Raw genomic sequence first — 17,180 nt, 5'->3', positions numbered from 1 at the left:
TTATTTCAAGGATGTTTTGTTGTATGTAACATTAGTATTTGGATTAATAATATAAACAGTAAAACTAAATTGTACATACATTTACTTAAGTTGATTGTTGTATAGCTGTAGGATATTTGCCAAATATAAGTAGCAGGAACTATGCATGTTATGTTATGGTGGTCTTTTCTCATGCATAGTGGCTTATTGAGTTGGCATAGTTGAATGTTAAGAGATTTAGCGACAGTGATGGTCAACTATTTAGCTATATATGATATGGAGAGAAGTCAATAATGGAATAACATGCGGTAGTTTAGTCACATGTTGTCAATGGGCAAATATTTAGACAAATATATACAGAAACTTCTCATATTACATTTACACAAGATGGCAATGGGGGGCGTGCAACACACACTTACATGCACATCTAATCGTGTTTATTATCCTCCCAGCTCCGCCGATCCTCTCCTTCTGTTTGGTTATCCCGAAAACTAGGTTCACTTGGTGTCCTCCCACCATAAGTTGAGGAGGATATCCAGTGCTCACAACACTAAGGTGCTCCCATGTCTAAAAGTCCATTCAAACGTTCAAAAGTTTCTGATTTTTTAATGTTCCCAAGACACAAGTCCATGAACTCTGAAAAGTTCATATTCAAACTCGAAATGCACACTGAGAACAAAACAGACAAATTCAGCATGAATAGTGTCACAAAAAGACAATAGCAAAAATGACATTATTTACATCAGTTTTTTTTCTCTTTTTTGTTTCTCGGTGTGTATTTCAGGTTTGGGTATGTTTTTTTAGAGGTCATAGCCACATGTCTTGTGAACATTCACAGAAAAATTCAAATCTTTTTGAAATGTTTAAAATTAACTTTTTAGGCATGGAAGCTCTGTATATTTTTCCCATAAGTTGATGCTTTGGGCACCAACAACTTGCATTTACGCCATCCATTTCCTACTGTCCATGCATAAGGGTCAGGTCTAGGGTTCCTAGGCAAGAAGTAAGAGAGGTACCGAGTGAAAGCCAGGCGCTTTTCGGCGGCACTACCGATCATGCCCGCGGGATTCACATCAGTCCGAGGGGTGCTTTCATGGTTCTACCTCCATCCCCTTATCCATGCTCGGGGGAAACATGTCCATTGCTAGACTCAGTGACACCGCTTTGCACCGTTACCCTATTAGGGGCGTCAACAGAGAGCTTAGATCTGATGGTGTGGAGACATGTTTGGGCAAGATTGGATCCCGAGACCGAGACGAAGCATCCTCGGCTCCAGTGTTTTGCCCTCTCGTTTGCCTCCTCTCATACACATGACTATGTCATCAGCCACCTTGGTCCAAATGGCTTGCCTGCAGGGTTGGCACTCGGAAGAGGGCCCTCCCCAGCGACATTTTTCGTGGAGGCATTGCGACAAAGCCTGGTGATTTCATCCGAGAACCAGGGGTTTGGTTTTTGTAGACTTTCTGGAGCTTCTAGTTGTGGTCCTGCTACTCTTGCCCTTCTGCTCGACGCCAAGCCGACGACGTCTTGTAGTGCATTCTTTGTGCAGTGTTAGCACTGTCGGTCTTGTTTTAGCCTAGATTTCTTTGATCCGTTTTGTAAGGGTTTATCTATAAAGTGGGACGCAAAATTATATCATGAACTCTCATATGTCCAAAATGGATGGAGTGTACTCAATTAATGTAATGTTTTCCTAGAGACTAAATGCATCGGAAGTCCCAAAAGTATTCTAGGTGTAGGTGTGTCAGCTTGGTCCTGTAAGTATGAAAATGCTCAGGTCCGACCAAGGTTTGACCCGCCCACATGTCGCATTGACTAATACCACTTTGCCCATAAATTGTAGGACTTGTTGCCTATTGTTGTACTCCCTCCGTCCCAAAATAAGTGTCTTGAGCTTAGTATAAATTCGTACTAGAGCTAGTATAAAGTTGAGACACTTATTTTGGAACGGAGGGAGTACCTTTTTATGTTTAGGGGAATACAACACAATAATTATCTTTAATATGCGGGATGTGTGCATTGATATGAAAAGATCAGGGATGCTCTCTCATTTTTGAAATAACAAATCTAGGTCCAATCAGTGAGTGGATGCTGCCAAGAGGGATTTCTGTGTAAACAAAACCATAGAGAACTTAAGGTCAAAGTCATTTATTCTTTTTAATATATTTTTACCAAACATTTATGAGTTTACAAGCGAGAAATAATGTAGTGCAATGGAAGGTACATATATATAGATAAAAATCGGTGTATTTATGTAATATTTGTAGATATATGTGGCAGTGCATTTCCCTACTCGGTGGGGTAGGAAGGTTGCATGGCCAAGCCACACATACCACCCTTATCGGAAATATCCTTCTCCATTCTAAGGTACCCGCTCTCACCCCATGTCGTGCCCCATGAGTTCTTCAACAGCCAAAATTTAGTTCCGTCACTCGTCATGCCATATCCAATCGCTACTATCCCATGGTCCAAATCAGTTCCACAGGAGCCGGTCATCACCCCGCCAGAGTAGTGTTGAAATATGGCATCTCCTCCGTCCACAGCTACTGATACAGGCTGGTTGGCCACGGCTTTCATAAGAGAAGATTCATCGTTGGCAGGCACATCCTCGTAGCCCTTGATGGTTGCAACACTGTTGCTTGTAGTGCTAGTTTTGCACTGTCCGTCTTGTGCGGTGTATGGGTAGTTGGCCTCAGTGGTGAGGCCGCCGTTCTTGATGATGAACTTGAAGGCGTCGTCCATCTCGCCACCCTCACACCCCTGATCCACACTATGGACATCACAGTCAACTAGCTCTTGCTCAGACAAGGAGACAAACTTCCCTGTGCTCAATTTCACAATGCCCTCGGTTGCAGCCACGGCCGAAAAAGCCCAACAACAGCCTACAAAAATATTGATGTATTTAGTATAATTTTAGTTATCATGAGAATACGATATATACATACTACCTAAATTTACTTACCACATTGGCCTTGGTCTTTGATAGGAGTGACGGCACCCTTGGTTCTCCAATCAACAGCGGCTGGAAGTGCATCGGTGCTGACATTGTTGTACCTGAACCCGGTTGGAGCCCTGCTACTGCTCCTCTTGAGGCCCTTGTTGGTCTTGCTTGCCCTAAACTCGTCATTAGTGAGGTCCGTAAACTGGTTAACACCGAGCCAAAACTTGTGGTTTCCGGCGTTGAATGACTCGATGAAGGCAATGTTGGCCTTGAAAACCTCGAACCTCTGCGCCTTCTCTGTGTCGTCCTTGTAAGCACGGTTGTACTTCACCATCCACTGCTCATGCCTCTCCACCATGGCCGCATCGCCGAGCTTGCGAGCTGACAGAACAGTGCTGCTGCATAAGCAGATGCAACCTAAGATGGCAAGAAGCAAAGCATTGGGGATGGCCATGATCTGCTCGGTGAGTGCTTAATTACTAGTGCTAGTACTGTAAGTAGCTTTGGTGGTGCTTTGGTCTGTCAACAATGGGTGGAAGGGATGTGTTTATATAGCTGTAGCCATACACATGTACGTAGCAGATACGGCGTGGAGAGCGACGGACAACAACGTGGCGGTGAAGTTAATTACCAGTTGGAATAAATAATCTTGTGGTTGTAGATAGTACGTTCGCTTAGTCCAATTCTCGTCCCAGGAATCAATGGTTGCGTTCTGTAAAAATACGAGCGGAAGTATGTTGCAGCTACGGAAGTACTAGCACTGTACTAAAATATAAGATGTTTTTGCAGCTTAATTTGAACTACAAAAACGTCTTATATTTTGTTACGGAGGAGGTATATTTTAAAATTGTGAGAAAATGGAACTAGCCCCTAGTTCGTGCCAGGTGAACACAAAACAATGAGAAAGAGGAACTGCCGGGCGGGCAAGTATTGCAGCTACGGAAGTACATATATTAGAACAGTCCAACAAGAGCAAAGATTAAAAAAAAAGAGTTCAAAGATGCACGACGATAACGGCAATAAAGAAACAAAACCATTCAGACTTTCCTTAGGGTGGTCACCTTACCCGCCGATTGATGTGTAAGAATTCCAGCCGGTCATGGTCCATCAAAATTTCAGGAAATAGAATAATACCCTGTGTGTTGCTGAGGGGATTGGTTCAATTATTTCTAGGATGTTTTGTTGTATGTAACATTAGTATTTGGATTAATAATATAAGAAGTAAAACTAAAATGTACATAAAGTTATTATATTTGTTTGTTGTATAGTTGTAGGATATTTGCCGAATATAAGTAGCAGGAACTGTGCATGTTATGGTTGGTCTTTTCTCATGCATAGTGGCTTATTGAGTTGGTATAGTTGAATGTTGAGAGACAATGATGGTCAACTATTTAGCTATATATGATATGGATATAAGTCAATAATGGAATAACATGCGGTAGTTTAGTCACATGTTGTCAATGGACAAAGATTTGGACCAATATATAAGGAGACTTCTCATAGTATATTTACATGAGATGGCAATGGGGAGCTATATTGCATGTGCAACACACTCTTACATGCACATCTAATCGTGCTTATTCTCCTCCGTGCTCCACAGATCCTTTTCCTTCTGTTTGGTTTTCCCGAAAACTAGGTTCACTTGGTGTCCTCCCACCATAAGTTGAGGAGAATATCCAGTGCTCCCATGTCTAAAAGTCAATTCAAATGTTTGAATATTTTGATTTTTTTAATGTTCCCAAGACACAAGTCCATGAACTCTGAGAAGTTCATATTCAAACTCAAAATTCACACTGAGAACAAAAAAGACAAATTCAGCATGAATAGTGTCACAAAAAGACAACTCCAAAAATGACAATGTTTATATCAATTTTTTTCTTTTTTTTTGTTTCTCAGTGTGTATTTCGAGTTTGGTTCTGTTTTTATAGAGGTTGTAGCCACATGTCTTATGAACATTCACAGAAAAATTCAAATCTTTTGAAATATTTAAGCTAACTTTTTAGACATGAGAGCTCCGTATATTTTCCCCATACGTTGGTGCCTTTTTTCCGAAAAGGGGGGACTCCCCGGTCTCTGCATCAGAACGATGCATACAGCCACATTATAAATAAGCAAATAGTTTGACAAGGTCTTAAAGTCTGAAACCAAAGTAACGGCAAGCTCACAAAGAGCCACAGTGCCAAAAACACAAAAGCCAAAAGGCCACAACCGGCTGGCATAAGAAAGATAGGAAAACTAATTGTCTACCCTATTACATGACTGCCATCCAAACCGGTCGAATATATCCCGTGCTACCATCTCCCATCGGATGGATCCAGTAACCAAACGCTCCCTGGCCTTCGTCGGAGTGAGTAACGACCACATACGGATGAACGCAGTGGCTCGCAAGATAACCTGCAAAAAATGAATATTTGTTGTTCTGTTAAAAACCAAATCATTTCTGCAGTTCCAAATTGCCCACAATAACGCACATACTCCTACGCGAATGTGTCTGGTTGTTTCGGACTCTATCCCAAAAAGCCATATTTCAAATAACGTGCTAACAGAATTCGGAGGAGTAATGTTAAAGGCAATGTGCACTGTCTGCCACAAAACTTTGACCAACGGGCAATCAAGAAATAGGTGTTTGATAGTTTCATCCCGATCACAAAAACTACACCTAGTAGATCCTGTCCACTTGCGCTTTACCAAGTTATCCTTTGTTAATATGACTTGTTTATGTACGAACCACATAAACACCTTAACTTTCAAAGGAACTTTGACTTTCCAAACGTGTTCGGAACTAGGAATGGCGCTAGAGTTGATAGCATCAATAATTCAATATACATCGATTTAACTGTGAACTCTCCAGACGTAGTGAGCTTCTAGCACAACTGATCGGGCTGATGAGATAACTGAACCTCCATCAGTCTACTCAAAATGAAGCCACGCTTCCCAACGATTGCTGGCAAGCGTCCTCCTAAAATGGATATTAAGGGGGATGGACTGAAGTACCGTCGCAACATAAGAATCACATTGTTGAACAATACTCCCTCCGTTCCTTTATATAAGGTGTATTTGTTTTTTGATGAAATTCCACAATGTAAGGTGCATTTCTTCTAAATCCTCCTAATTCCCCTTTTAGCCCTCCAACAAAAGGAAAGTATCTTTCTCCTGATTGCATGTACCTCTCTTTGTTGCAAAATAAGGAGATAATCTCTCTCTCGATTGCTTGTATCTCTTACTTTCCTGCACTCATTGATTTACTTGCCACTAATCTATAAATTTGCCAAGGGTGATTTTGTCCTAACACCTCTATATTTATGCGCCTTGGTCATCGTGCCAAAAACAATACACCTTACATAAATGAACGGAGGGAGTACTATACAAGGACGGGTATTGAAGCGCCAGTGGCGTCTCCCCAAGCCAGGTATCCTCCCAGAAACACGTGGTAGTACCATTGCCGATAATAAACTTTGTCTTATTGAAAAAGGCTGATTTGACTCTGATGAGCCCCTTCCAAAAAGGCGATCCGTCGGTCTCACTGTCACCTGGGACAAAGTTTTGGACTGCAGATACTTACTATGGAGAATCTGCGCCCACGTGGCATCAGTCTCAACTGATACGTTGGTGCCTTGGGTGCCAACAACTTGCATTTAGGCCATCCAATACTTATTGTCCAGGCATAAGAGTCGGGGCCAGGGTTCCCAAGCAAGAAGCAAGAGAGGTACCGAGTGAAAGCCAGGCGCTTCTCGGTGGCACTATCGACGATGCCTGCGGAATTCGCGTTAGTCCGAGGGGTCCTTTCATGGTTCTATCTCCATCCCCTTGTCCACGCTCAGGGAAAACCGTGTCCATTGCTAGACTTGGTGACAACTCGTTGCATCATTACCCTATTGGGGGCGTCAACAGAGAGCTTAGATCTCACGGTGTGGAGACGTGCTTGGGCAGGATTGGATCCTGAGACCGAGATGAAGCATCCTCGGATCCAGCGTTTGGCCGTCTCATTTGTCTCCTCTCATACACTATGTCATCAGCCACCTTGGTCCAAATGGCTTGCCTGCAGGGTTGGCGCTCGGAAGAGGGCCCTCTCCAACAACAGTTTTTGTGGAGGCATTGCGACAAAGTCCAGTGATTTCATCCTCGAGATAGGGGTTTGCTTGTAGACTTTCTGGAGCTTCTAGTTGTGGTTGTGCTACTCTTGCACTTCTGCTCAACGGCAAGCCGACAACGTCCTGTAGTGCATTCCTTATACAGTGTTAGCGCTGCCCGTCTTGTTTTAGTCTACATTTCTTTGATCTGCTTTGTAAGGGTTTATCTATAAAGCGGGACAAAAAATTATTTCGTGAACTCTCACATGTCCAAAATGGATGTGCATGTACTCAACTAGTGCAATGTTTTCCTAGAGACTAAGTGCATCGGAAAGTCCCAAAAGTATTCTAGATGTGCCAGCTTGGACGCTCAGGTCCAACCTAGGTTTGACCTGCCCACATGTTGCATTGATTAATACCACTTCGCCCATAAGTTGTAGGAATTGTTGCCTATTGTTGTGTCCTTTTATTTTTATAGGGGAATACAATATAATAAATATCTTTAATATATGCGGGATATGTGCATTGATCGATGCAAAGATCAGGGATGCTCTCTCATTTTTGAAATAACAAATCTGGGTCCAATCAGTGAGTGGATTCTAACAAGAGGGATTTCCGTGTAAACAACACCATAGAGAATTTAAGCTCAAAGTTATTTGTCCTTTTTATATATATATTTACCAAACATTTATGACTTTACAAACGAGAAATAATGTAGTGCAATGGAAGGTACATTTATATATAGATAAAAATTGCTATATTTATTTAATATTTGTAGGTATATGTGGCTATGTATTTTCCTACTCGGTGGGGTAGGAAGGTTGCATGGCCAAGCCACACATACCACTCTTGTCGGAAATATCCTTCTCCATTCTGAGGTACCCGCTCTCGCCCCATGTCATGCCCCATGAGTTTTTCAGCAGCCAAAATTTAGTCCCGTCACTCGTCATGCCATAACCAATCGCTACTATCCCATGGTCCAAATCAGTTCCACAGGAGCCGGTCATCACCCTGCCAGAGTAGTGTTGAAATATGACATCCCCTTCGTCCACAGCTACTGATATAGGCTGGTTAGCCACGGCTTTCATAAGAGAAGATTCATCGTTGGCGGGCACATCCTCGTAGCCCTTGATGGTTGCAACATTGTTGCTTGCAGTGCTAGTCTTGCACTGTCCGTCCTGTGCAGTATATGGGTAGTTGGCCTCACTGGTGAAGCCACCGTTCTTGATGATGAACTTGAAAGCGTCGTCCATCTCGCCACCCTCGCACCCCTGATCCACACCATGGACATCACAGTCAACTAGCTCTTGCTCAGACAAGGAGACGAGCTTCCCTGTGCTCAACTTCACAATGCCCTCGGTTGCAGCCACGGCCGAAAAAGCCCAACAACAACCTACAAAAATATTGACGTACTTAGTGTAATTTCAGTTATCATGAGAATGCGATATATACATACTACCTAAATTTACTTACCACACTGGCCTTGGTCTTTGATAGGAGTGACGACGCCCTTGGTCCTCCAATCAACTGCCGCTGGAAGTGCATCATAGCTGATATTGTTGTACTTGAACCCGGTTGGAGCCCTAGCATCATTCCTTCTGAGGCCCTTGTTGGTCTTGATTGCTCTGAACTCGTCGTTGGTGTGGTGAGGTCGGTAAACTGGTTGACACCGAGCCAAAACTTGTGGTTTCCGGGGTTGAACGACTCGATGAAGGCAATGCTGTCCTTGAACACCTCAAACCGCCGCGCCTTCTCGGTGTTGTCCTTGTAAACACGGTTAAACTTCGCCACCCACTGCTCATGCTTCTCTACCATGGCCGCATCGCCGAGCTCGCGAGCTGACAGAACAGTGCTGCTGCATAGGCAGATCTGCCTAGGATGTCAAGAAGCAATGCCTTTGGGATGGCCCTGATCTGCTCGACTAGTGCTTGCTGGTGGTGCTTTGTTCTGTCAACTATGCGTGGAAGGGACGTGCTTATATAGCTGTAGTCTTGCACATGTACGTAGAACACACGCGGTGCTATAGGATGATGTGTGAATATCGATGGACAACAACATGACCGTGAAGTTAATTACCAGATAGAATAAATAACCTTGTGGTTGTAGATAGTATGTTAGCTTGATCCAACTCTGGTCTTTGGAGTCAATGGTTGTGTTCAGTAAAAATTCGAGCTGAAGTGTGTTCAACTCTTGTCAAAAAAGAAGTATGTTGCAACTAAGGATCTAGTTCGTTTTAGGTGAGCAGGTGAATACAAAACAATGAGAGAACGAACAGCCGGCCGTGCAAGTATTTGCAGCTACGGAAGTAGTTATATTAAAATGGTCCAACAAAAGCAAAGATAAAACCGAGTTCAAAGATGTACGACGATGACAGACAGTAAAGAAACAACAGAGCAGCAAAACCATTCGGATTTTTGTTAGGATGGTCACCCTACCCACAGCTTTTTTTGAGCAATCCCTACCCACATATGTATGTGTGAGAATTATATGGGCCTTGGTCCATCAAAATTTCAGGAAATAGAAATGATACCCAGCGTGCGTGGTGAAATCGGGTTGTATGAAACATTAGTACTTGAATTAATAATATAATAATTGAAACTAAAGTGCATATAAATTTATTGTACCCGATTATTGTATAGTCGTAGTATATTTAAACATAAGTAGCATGAATGGTGAAAGGTTGGTCTTTCTCATGCATAGTGGCATGTTGAGTTGACTTAGTTGTATGCCAAGAGATTTAGAGATAGCGAGGATAGCTTGTAATGGAGAGAAGTCAATGACGGAACAATGTGCGGTAGTTTAGTCGCACATTGTCAATGGACAAAGATTTGGACCAATGTATAAGGGGAACTCCCACAGTCCGTATGCATGAGATGGCAATGGGAAGTTATACTACATGTACACCACACTTGTACGCTGACATATAATCATGTCTATTCTCCTGTGTGTTCCACCGATCCTAGTCAAGTTGTTTGATTATCCCGAAAACTAGGTTCACTCATTGTGCCAGGGTTCATATGCAAGGAGTGAGGGAGGTACCGAGCGAAAGCTCAAATTTTTATTGTTTTTAGAAAAGGAGGATGACCCCCAGCCTCTGCATCTGGGAGATGCATGCAGCCATTTTATTGATTATTCTCGAGGACCTTACAAAGTAGAATAACAATATGCCTAAATCCATCATCTTGGCAACATCTACCGCTACTCCTATCCATATGATGAAGGGGTGTAGGCCGGGCCAGATATCCAGACCTCTCACATAAGCCTAACATCTAAAGCCGGTGTCCCCGATCGAGCCATCTACCGGGTCCGGGGCACAAACCGATCCGACGCACTCACATGTTTCGTCGCTGCCATCTTCCACTGGTCCATCTTCAGAGCAGATTGAGGTGTCAACCTTAGCAGGTCCTCCGCCATCGACGCGACCACGACGCCAAGTGACGACCTCCACCTACGCGAGCATTGGCAGGTCTTCCACCATGGACGCCACCACGACGCCAAACGACGGCCTCCACCTACGTGAGTCCATCTCCAAGCAACGGACGTAGATCCATGCTAGGATAGGTCCGCACCACCGCCGTCGCCCACCACCCACAAGCGCCACCCAACCCCAAGGTTCCCAAAGTGGCGCCTTCAAGAAGGTAACGGCGCCGTGAGCGCCGCCGCCGCCCAACAATGTTAGGGCTTTCGCCCGGGAGACCTAGGAGAAGGGGAAGTGAGGAGACCGGCCAATGCCTCTCGACGGTGCCACCGCCATCGCCTGCGGGTGTTGCGTCCCTCCTAGTGGTGATGTCGTGGTTTTACCTCCACCCCTTGTCCATGCTTAGGGGAAAACCATGTCCATTGCTAGACTTGATGATGGTGCGGCGTGGTGTCGCCACGACGGGAGCTCCATCGCGGGCGTGCGGGCGCGGTCTTGGCCGCCTATGCGGGTCCGATCTGGATCCTAGCGGGCCGCAGATGGTGGGGGCGAGATTCGGGCTCGGCCGGCGTGCCGTTCGCCGGAACTGGTATGGTGTGGTGCTGCGGCTCAGCACGCGGGCTGGTGGTGGCACCGGCTGTAGGTATCGTGGTGGTGCCATGGCCAGTCAGGTAGCAGCGGCATGGACCCTTTTCGTCCAGGCCCCGACACAGATGGAGGCGGACCGTGCACGACATGCCTGAGGGAGGCTCATCGAACAGATCCGGGTGAAAACCTGCTCCCAGCTAGCTGCCAAGGCCGGCGGTGGCGGCACTGTCTGCATCGTTCCCTTCTTAAAGGCATCGCCGTGGAGAAGTTCAAGGCCACTCTATGCTACCTCTAGGGGAAATCCTTGATCAGTAGATCGGATGACGGCAGCACTCTGGTGTCGTTTCCCTCTTGGAGGCGTCATTCTTGGAGGTGTACACGGGCCGAGGGACCAGTGGAATGCTTCTTTGGTGGAGCGGTGCTTCAGCTTGCACATTGATGGCGGCGGATCTCGGTGACATGGCGCAGTGGAGATTCGGCGTCCGATGCGCGGAGATGGACTCACGCAGGAGGAGGAAACTGTCTGGGTCATGGTGGCGTTGATGACAGAGAGGCCTGGCAAGGTCGGTGCATCAGTTCTGCTCTAAGGATGGATCGATAGAAGATGGAGGTGACGGCCCTCGCAGCGTGCGGTGCTTACTAGGAGTGTGTCAGACCGGTGTGTGACCCAATCCAGGTAGTGGCCTGGATGGGGCATAACGGCTTTAGATGTTAGGCTTTGGTGCGATGTCTATTTGGTATTAGGCCCGGACATGCGGCACACCTTCATCAATGGATAGAAGTAGAAATAGCGTTGCCAAGATGGTGGCTTCAGGCTTATAGATGTATCACCTTGTTTGGTCTTTGTGATAATTAATAAAATGGCTGCATGCATCCTCCAGAACATCCTCTTCTTCTAATAAATAAATAAATGCATATTATCAAGTTTGTACAACGAAATATTCACTTGGCATCTAAACCGTAGCTTCCTTTAATAACATTAGTATCTGCAAAATATACTTTCATGTCCCATCTTGCTATCTAATACTCCCTCCGATCCAAAATAAGTGTCGCAGTTTTGAACTAAGGTTAAACATCGGAGGGAGTAAACTTTATTATATATTTATGAAATACCAAGTTAAAGTATCTTGTGTACTACCATTCGAAAGTATTTATATAGTAAAATACTTCAATTTCTTTTATATGGTCAGAAAAGATACTAGGCAAGGTAGCTTAACTTGATATTTGAAAAATACTTTTGAAGATTTTTTGGACCATGTCCCATTCGATAGTAATCTATGACCACACTTTTGATAAAATTTGGTGGTCGCGGATTTAGGCAAATGCATGATGTTTTCGGAAAACATCACCACAAAAATTGTTCATAGATCAAAAGATGCATCTCTACGTTTCTTAAGTTTGCCCAGTTCCGTAAATAGAACATACCTATCTATCTACTTAAGATACTAAACTCACTAGGAATACGCTTTTGATGCGTCTGAGGCTTTGGGGTCGTTGGTGAGCCCACCTATAAGGAGTGAATCGCTGGTGTGTGTTGCATCTGGGTCTACCTTCAGGGAACGACATACGTTGATTTATGTGTTATATGTAAAGAATTGCACAGCAACGCATAGAACAACTCAGTCCACCGAGCAAGCGGAAATCTTTTTGAAGGAACCTATTCAGGAACAGGTAAGAAATAATTTTGCATGTCTACACTTGTTAGTAGAACATGAAGCGTTGAGAAAGATTTTTCATTTGAATCATGCAAAAAGTTTTCTTTGTTTTAAGCTTAGTATAGTTATTTAAAGAATAGATATAAATAAGATTGCGTCCAATAAGATTTGAACCTATACCAAAGGTTTAGAAGACCTCTGTCCTATCTATTATACAATGGACGCTTTTCTTTCGTATTCTATTCTTTCTTTTATTTTTTGTCTTCTTTCGAGAAAAAACTGTTAGACCAAAACTTTTTTAGGGAATCAAAAAATCAACAGATACCGCCTCTACAGGATAGGAGCGAAGAGAACAAAAAAACTAACACCAACGTAATTAAAATCGGCCCTGTTGGCGCCGCCTCTCCTCGCGGCGCTGCTTCTTCTTCTTCTCTCATCACTCTCTCTTGGATTTCTCTCAAGAACACACATATGAGACCAGAACACACACGCACACACACTGCACCAAGGAAGAAGACACAATGGCTTTGCTAGTGGCTCTCTCCTTGGTGAAACACATATACTACATTGCTTTTGCCCAGCCCACACGGCTTGACTTCATTCATTACTCACAACACTATATCTACTACCACTATAAAAGGAAGAGAGGGACAGATTCAAACAATCACAATCTTCCATCATCAACATCTAATGGTCCATGGTCTTTCTGTGTTTAACACTAGCAAGCCACTAATCACGCAGTAAGCAAAAGGACCCGCACAAACGCAAAACGGCCCGCACCACTAATCCTCCCCATTCCTTCATCCTGAACAAAACTGCCCGCACGAACCCACGACCTTCGCTGCTCCTCCTTTGCTACCCACGCCTCCTGCAGTTCCTCCGCTCGGCAGCCCCCGGCAGATCCTCTGCTGCCCCACGGACGCAACCGCGGACTGCCGCCGCCGATGATCCCATCTGATGGCGGCGCCGACCCATCCCTGGCGCTGGATGCGGCGACCTCCGGCAGAGGCGCGCCCGGCCGCGCCTTCCCCAGCACAGTCGCGCCGGGCTGCCTCCGCTCCTCCGGCAGCGCCGGGCCCGTCCGCCGCAGCTGCCCGCCGGCGAGGGCACAATCGGCGCCGACCTGCACGCGCAAGGGGAGGCGGCAGGAGCAGTCGTGCAAGGGCAGGACCAGCCGTGCGGTCAATCGAGCGATCCTTTTTCATCTTGGCCGCCATGTCCCCCGCCGTCGACGACGCCCGCTGTGGCGATCTCCGCCCTGGCGACCAGCTCTACCTCGCCTGCCAAATCAAATCTACGAACTAAGGTTGATTTCTATGACTTCAGTTCGCTGGTGGTACTGGCATAACGCTTATGTTGCAGGCTTCTCCAGAACGATTCCTTATCTCAACCAGTCATAAGTTAGCCTGAAGACATAAGGTGCAGATTTTTTTTCCTTGGTATAAGAGATACTTTCGACTAAGCACACGTGCAATGTTACATTTGAGTAAGGGATTACCATGTTCTCTGAATTTTCTACCCGACAGATATGTTCAACTATATTTAGAGTATTCCGATAAAGGCTTTACCCCCGCTTTATATTATAAAGCATCCGGATATTTAGAGTATTATACATCTCTAATCTGCATATTTTTGACCAACATGATAATGTTCCATACTTCTTAAGCCATTTTGGTGCCACCTATTGTACCATCATTTTTAGCTTCAGGTATTGTCCTTATTTCCAAACAATTCCATTGTCTTCGCTTTCTCTACTCACATGTGTTTTTTAGTCTTCCTCTCACTCTTTTGAGCTTCTACAGAACTGATGTCTGACTGCTATGTTTACCCTTCTGAATAATACCCTTATCAAGTTTTCAGCTTTTAATGTAAAACCATAACCAATTACGCACGTGTTACCGAAATTTTGGAGTTCTTTTTCACCTTTTCTTGTCCGGTTGTGGATAAAAAAAACTTATGCTGAATCATTACGTCTCCGGACGAGCAGTGCAGATTTGAGAGTTAGGTTATTTGTCAAAAGTTTTCCGTTTTATCCATACAATAGAAAAATTAGTTTTACATAATTTGAATGTGTGCTCACATGAGCTTGTAAACTTCTCTCATGTGTCCACACAAGGGCGGAGGGAAGATTCTTTCTGTGAAGTAACCTATTTTGTATGAAGTTGTAGTTGATTTTGTCGGACTGGGAAGTGATGGATGCACCAAGTAGGTGGTCTTTATTTCTGGGATTAGAATTTTCAAAAGGACTATTTCTTCTCACCTTGATCTTGTGATCTAATGAAACTTATTCCTGATTTTGATCAGGGACACAACAGAGAAGATGTTTTTGAATTTCGTGCTGTAGCTAAATGGTGAAGTTTTCATGAATTCATGTTATGAATTGGTTCTCACTTTTTTTATCATAACCTTTTATTATCTCATGATTTATTGATTTTTTTTGTTTTTTCTGTTGATGTTTCTGTTTGCAGAACGATTATTAGATATTGGAGAATTAACGAGGTATGCCTACTGCCAAGCATGCTTGCAGAAGTACACGATTCAAGAGATTTTCTATTTTGGCAGAAGTTGGTGTGCCCACCGACAAGTGTGCTCTGAAAATTAGTCAATTACTGCACCAGCTGGACTTATAGATCGGTTCACAAGGTTCTTTCTGGACAGTAGTTATGGTTTAATACATTTAAAACATGTATGGTTGTTTGATTCATGAACAAAACAAATATATTCTCTTTTGCGCTTTGGGCATTTCACATATGACCATTGTACTGTTGCACTATTACTACGACCTATGTGAAAGGTAAATAAACCTTTCAGCAACATATGTCGGTATAATTCTCTCCCAACTAGCATTATATGCCATATATAGTTGTTTTTTTTACTGAAATGTTAGGAGCCTCGTGTATAAGGTATGCAGAAATTCTCACTTTGGGGAAGTGATTAATTCTTCATGTGCAGTAACCTGGAGAGATGGTGCTGGTGGATTCTAGCCGCAAGGTGAGTGGCTTGATCCTTGATTAATCATGTTTAATTTTAAATGGATGTGAAGTGATTGTCCTAGATCAATGGGTGATTTATGTGCAAATGCTACAGTCGAAGACATGCAGTTGCTTGCCGTCGATGAAGCGACATCAACATGGGTAGCTGATCCAGTCATCTGTTAGTCTCTTCGTCTTTCTTCCTTGCACTTTGTTCTTCAGTCATGTGTCCGGCATCCTTCCCCATGCTACTGACTCTATGGTGTCGCTGGCCCATGCTTCTGAGTTCTGACTCTCCATTCATATACTCACTTCTTAGAAATCCCATGGCAATTGCTTTCATGTGAATTTTGGTTAGTACTCCGTATTTATGATGCTGCTGGCCTCATTGCTCTGAATATACTACCACACTGCATGATAAAATCAACAATGACTTTTCTTAATGCATGTAAATTATCGCTTCTCTGTAATGTTTGATGTGAATTTATTCCATGACAATGGTGCAAACTAGGATCTGACTGGACAAGACGGCCGCGCTGTCAGCCCAGTCTACCGCGTCCTTGCTCGCGTCAGCACACCCACTGCAAGCCTGCTGATGGTGCAGTTGCTGAGCAGGGAGGTTAAATCCCCGAGCCAGGCAACAATATGGATGACTTGGATTGATAAATTTTTTCATTAGCATTTATCTCCTTAACGAGAGAACTTTTGAGAATTTTAATAACTTTGAAAGATGTTTATATTGGCAACAGTAGTTGTAACGAATATTATGTGTTTTAAGAATATGGTTTTTGGTGCTAACAGTTGCAGGATTAGATCACCATTCGAACATGATTTGGGAATAATGCAAAGCGGCTTTCCAATCGGAACTAGATTTAATCTTCTTTTGCAACCTATCAGTAGTTCAGTACACAGGCCGAATGAAACATCATTTATCTCTATGCAGCTATATTATCACAATGGTGAATGGCGTAGCTAGCTCGGTGAGTCAGGGTGGTCCAACAATGATTTTTTTATGTAAATCAATGTATTTGGAAGAATTGTTTTTTTCTAGCCTAAATGTAGGCTATGGACCACCCTGTCCACCCCCTAGCTAAGCCATGGCTGTCACTTCTAAGAGCAAGTATAATACTGTCCAGTTAGCAAGCTATAAAGATTAAACAATTATATCTATACTGAGTTGGATGAGAGAGAAGAGGAGAGAGAAGGGAAGCGGGTTGTAGATTAATAGCCGGCTGCAGCACGGACTCCAAGAAATATTGTGAGAGTGTATGATGGGCCATACATTAATAAAGTCGTACTACTTAGCAACTTACCACTATACATGTTGACTATAATGTTGGCTATATGTGACATGGCGACCCCATATAGCCGGTTGTTGGCTATACTATTTATTAACCATGCTCTAAGAACACAATACTTGAGCGACATCACAACACCGCTCATCCATTAAAATTCTATTACTCATATTGTTGGACATTTTCATGACTTTTTATTTGTGTGACTTTCCGTCAATATTGACTAACTATTTCTTTTATCAGACAATATTGACTAACTGTG

The 17,180-nt window shown here is 43.8% G+C and overlaps 1 protein-coding gene, 1 long non-coding RNA gene and 1 pseudogene across 6 annotated transcripts; 1 reads left to right on the top strand and 2 right to left on the bottom strand.

The window, feature by feature from the left end:
• Positions 1–2,268: 2,268 nt before the first annotated feature.
• Positions 2,269–3,374, bottom strand: LOC119293266 (senescence-specific cysteine protease SAG39-like). The gene is made up of 2 exons (XM_037571792.1): positions 2,942–3,374; positions 2,269–2,861 (listed from the first exon to the last, which is right to left on the bottom strand). The coding sequence occupies exons 1-2, from the start codon at positions 3,372–3,374 to the stop codon at positions 2,269–2,271; spliced, it is 1,026 nt and encodes a 341-aa protein (XP_037427689.1).
• Positions 3,375–7,790: 4,416 nt separating this feature from the next.
• LOC119293265 lies at positions 7,791–8,891 on the bottom strand (annotated as a pseudogene).
• Positions 8,892–13,493: 4,602 nt separating this feature from the next.
• Positions 13,494–16,441, top strand: LOC119294762. 5 transcript variants are annotated; one of them, XR_005143545.1, is made up of 4 exons: positions 13,496–14,856; positions 14,956–15,002; positions 15,120–15,642; positions 15,739–16,441. It is a non-coding gene; the product is annotated as an uncharacterized LOC119294762 (long non-coding RNA). The 5 variants fall into 5 exon arrangements; XR_005143543.1 differs by having other exon boundaries at positions 13,497–15,002; positions 15,739–15,804; positions 16,135–16,439; XR_005143546.1 differs by having other exon boundaries at positions 13,494–14,070; positions 14,956–15,642.
• The last annotated feature ends 739 nt before the right edge of the window (positions 16,442–17,180 follow it).

This window comes from Triticum dicoccoides, chromosome 4B (genome assembly GCF_002162155.2).
Source record: "Triticum dicoccoides isolate Atlit2015 ecotype Zavitan chromosome 4B, WEW_v2.0, whole genome shotgun sequence".
NCBI lineage: Eukaryota > Viridiplantae > Streptophyta > Magnoliopsida > Poales > Poaceae > Triticum > Triticum dicoccoides.
Note: the sequence above shows the minus strand (reverse complement) of the source record. Positions and strands in the feature narration are given on the sequence as shown.

Coding starts and splice junctions, on each gene's coding strand:
- LOC119293266 (XM_037571792.1), bottom strand. CDS start 3,374: ATGGCCATCCCCAATGCTTTGCTTCTTGCCATCTTAGGTTGCATCTGC. Junction 2,862..2,941: donor CAAAGACCAAGGCCAATGTG/GTAAGTAAATTT, acceptor ATATTTTTGTAG/GCTGTTGTTGGGCTTTTTCG.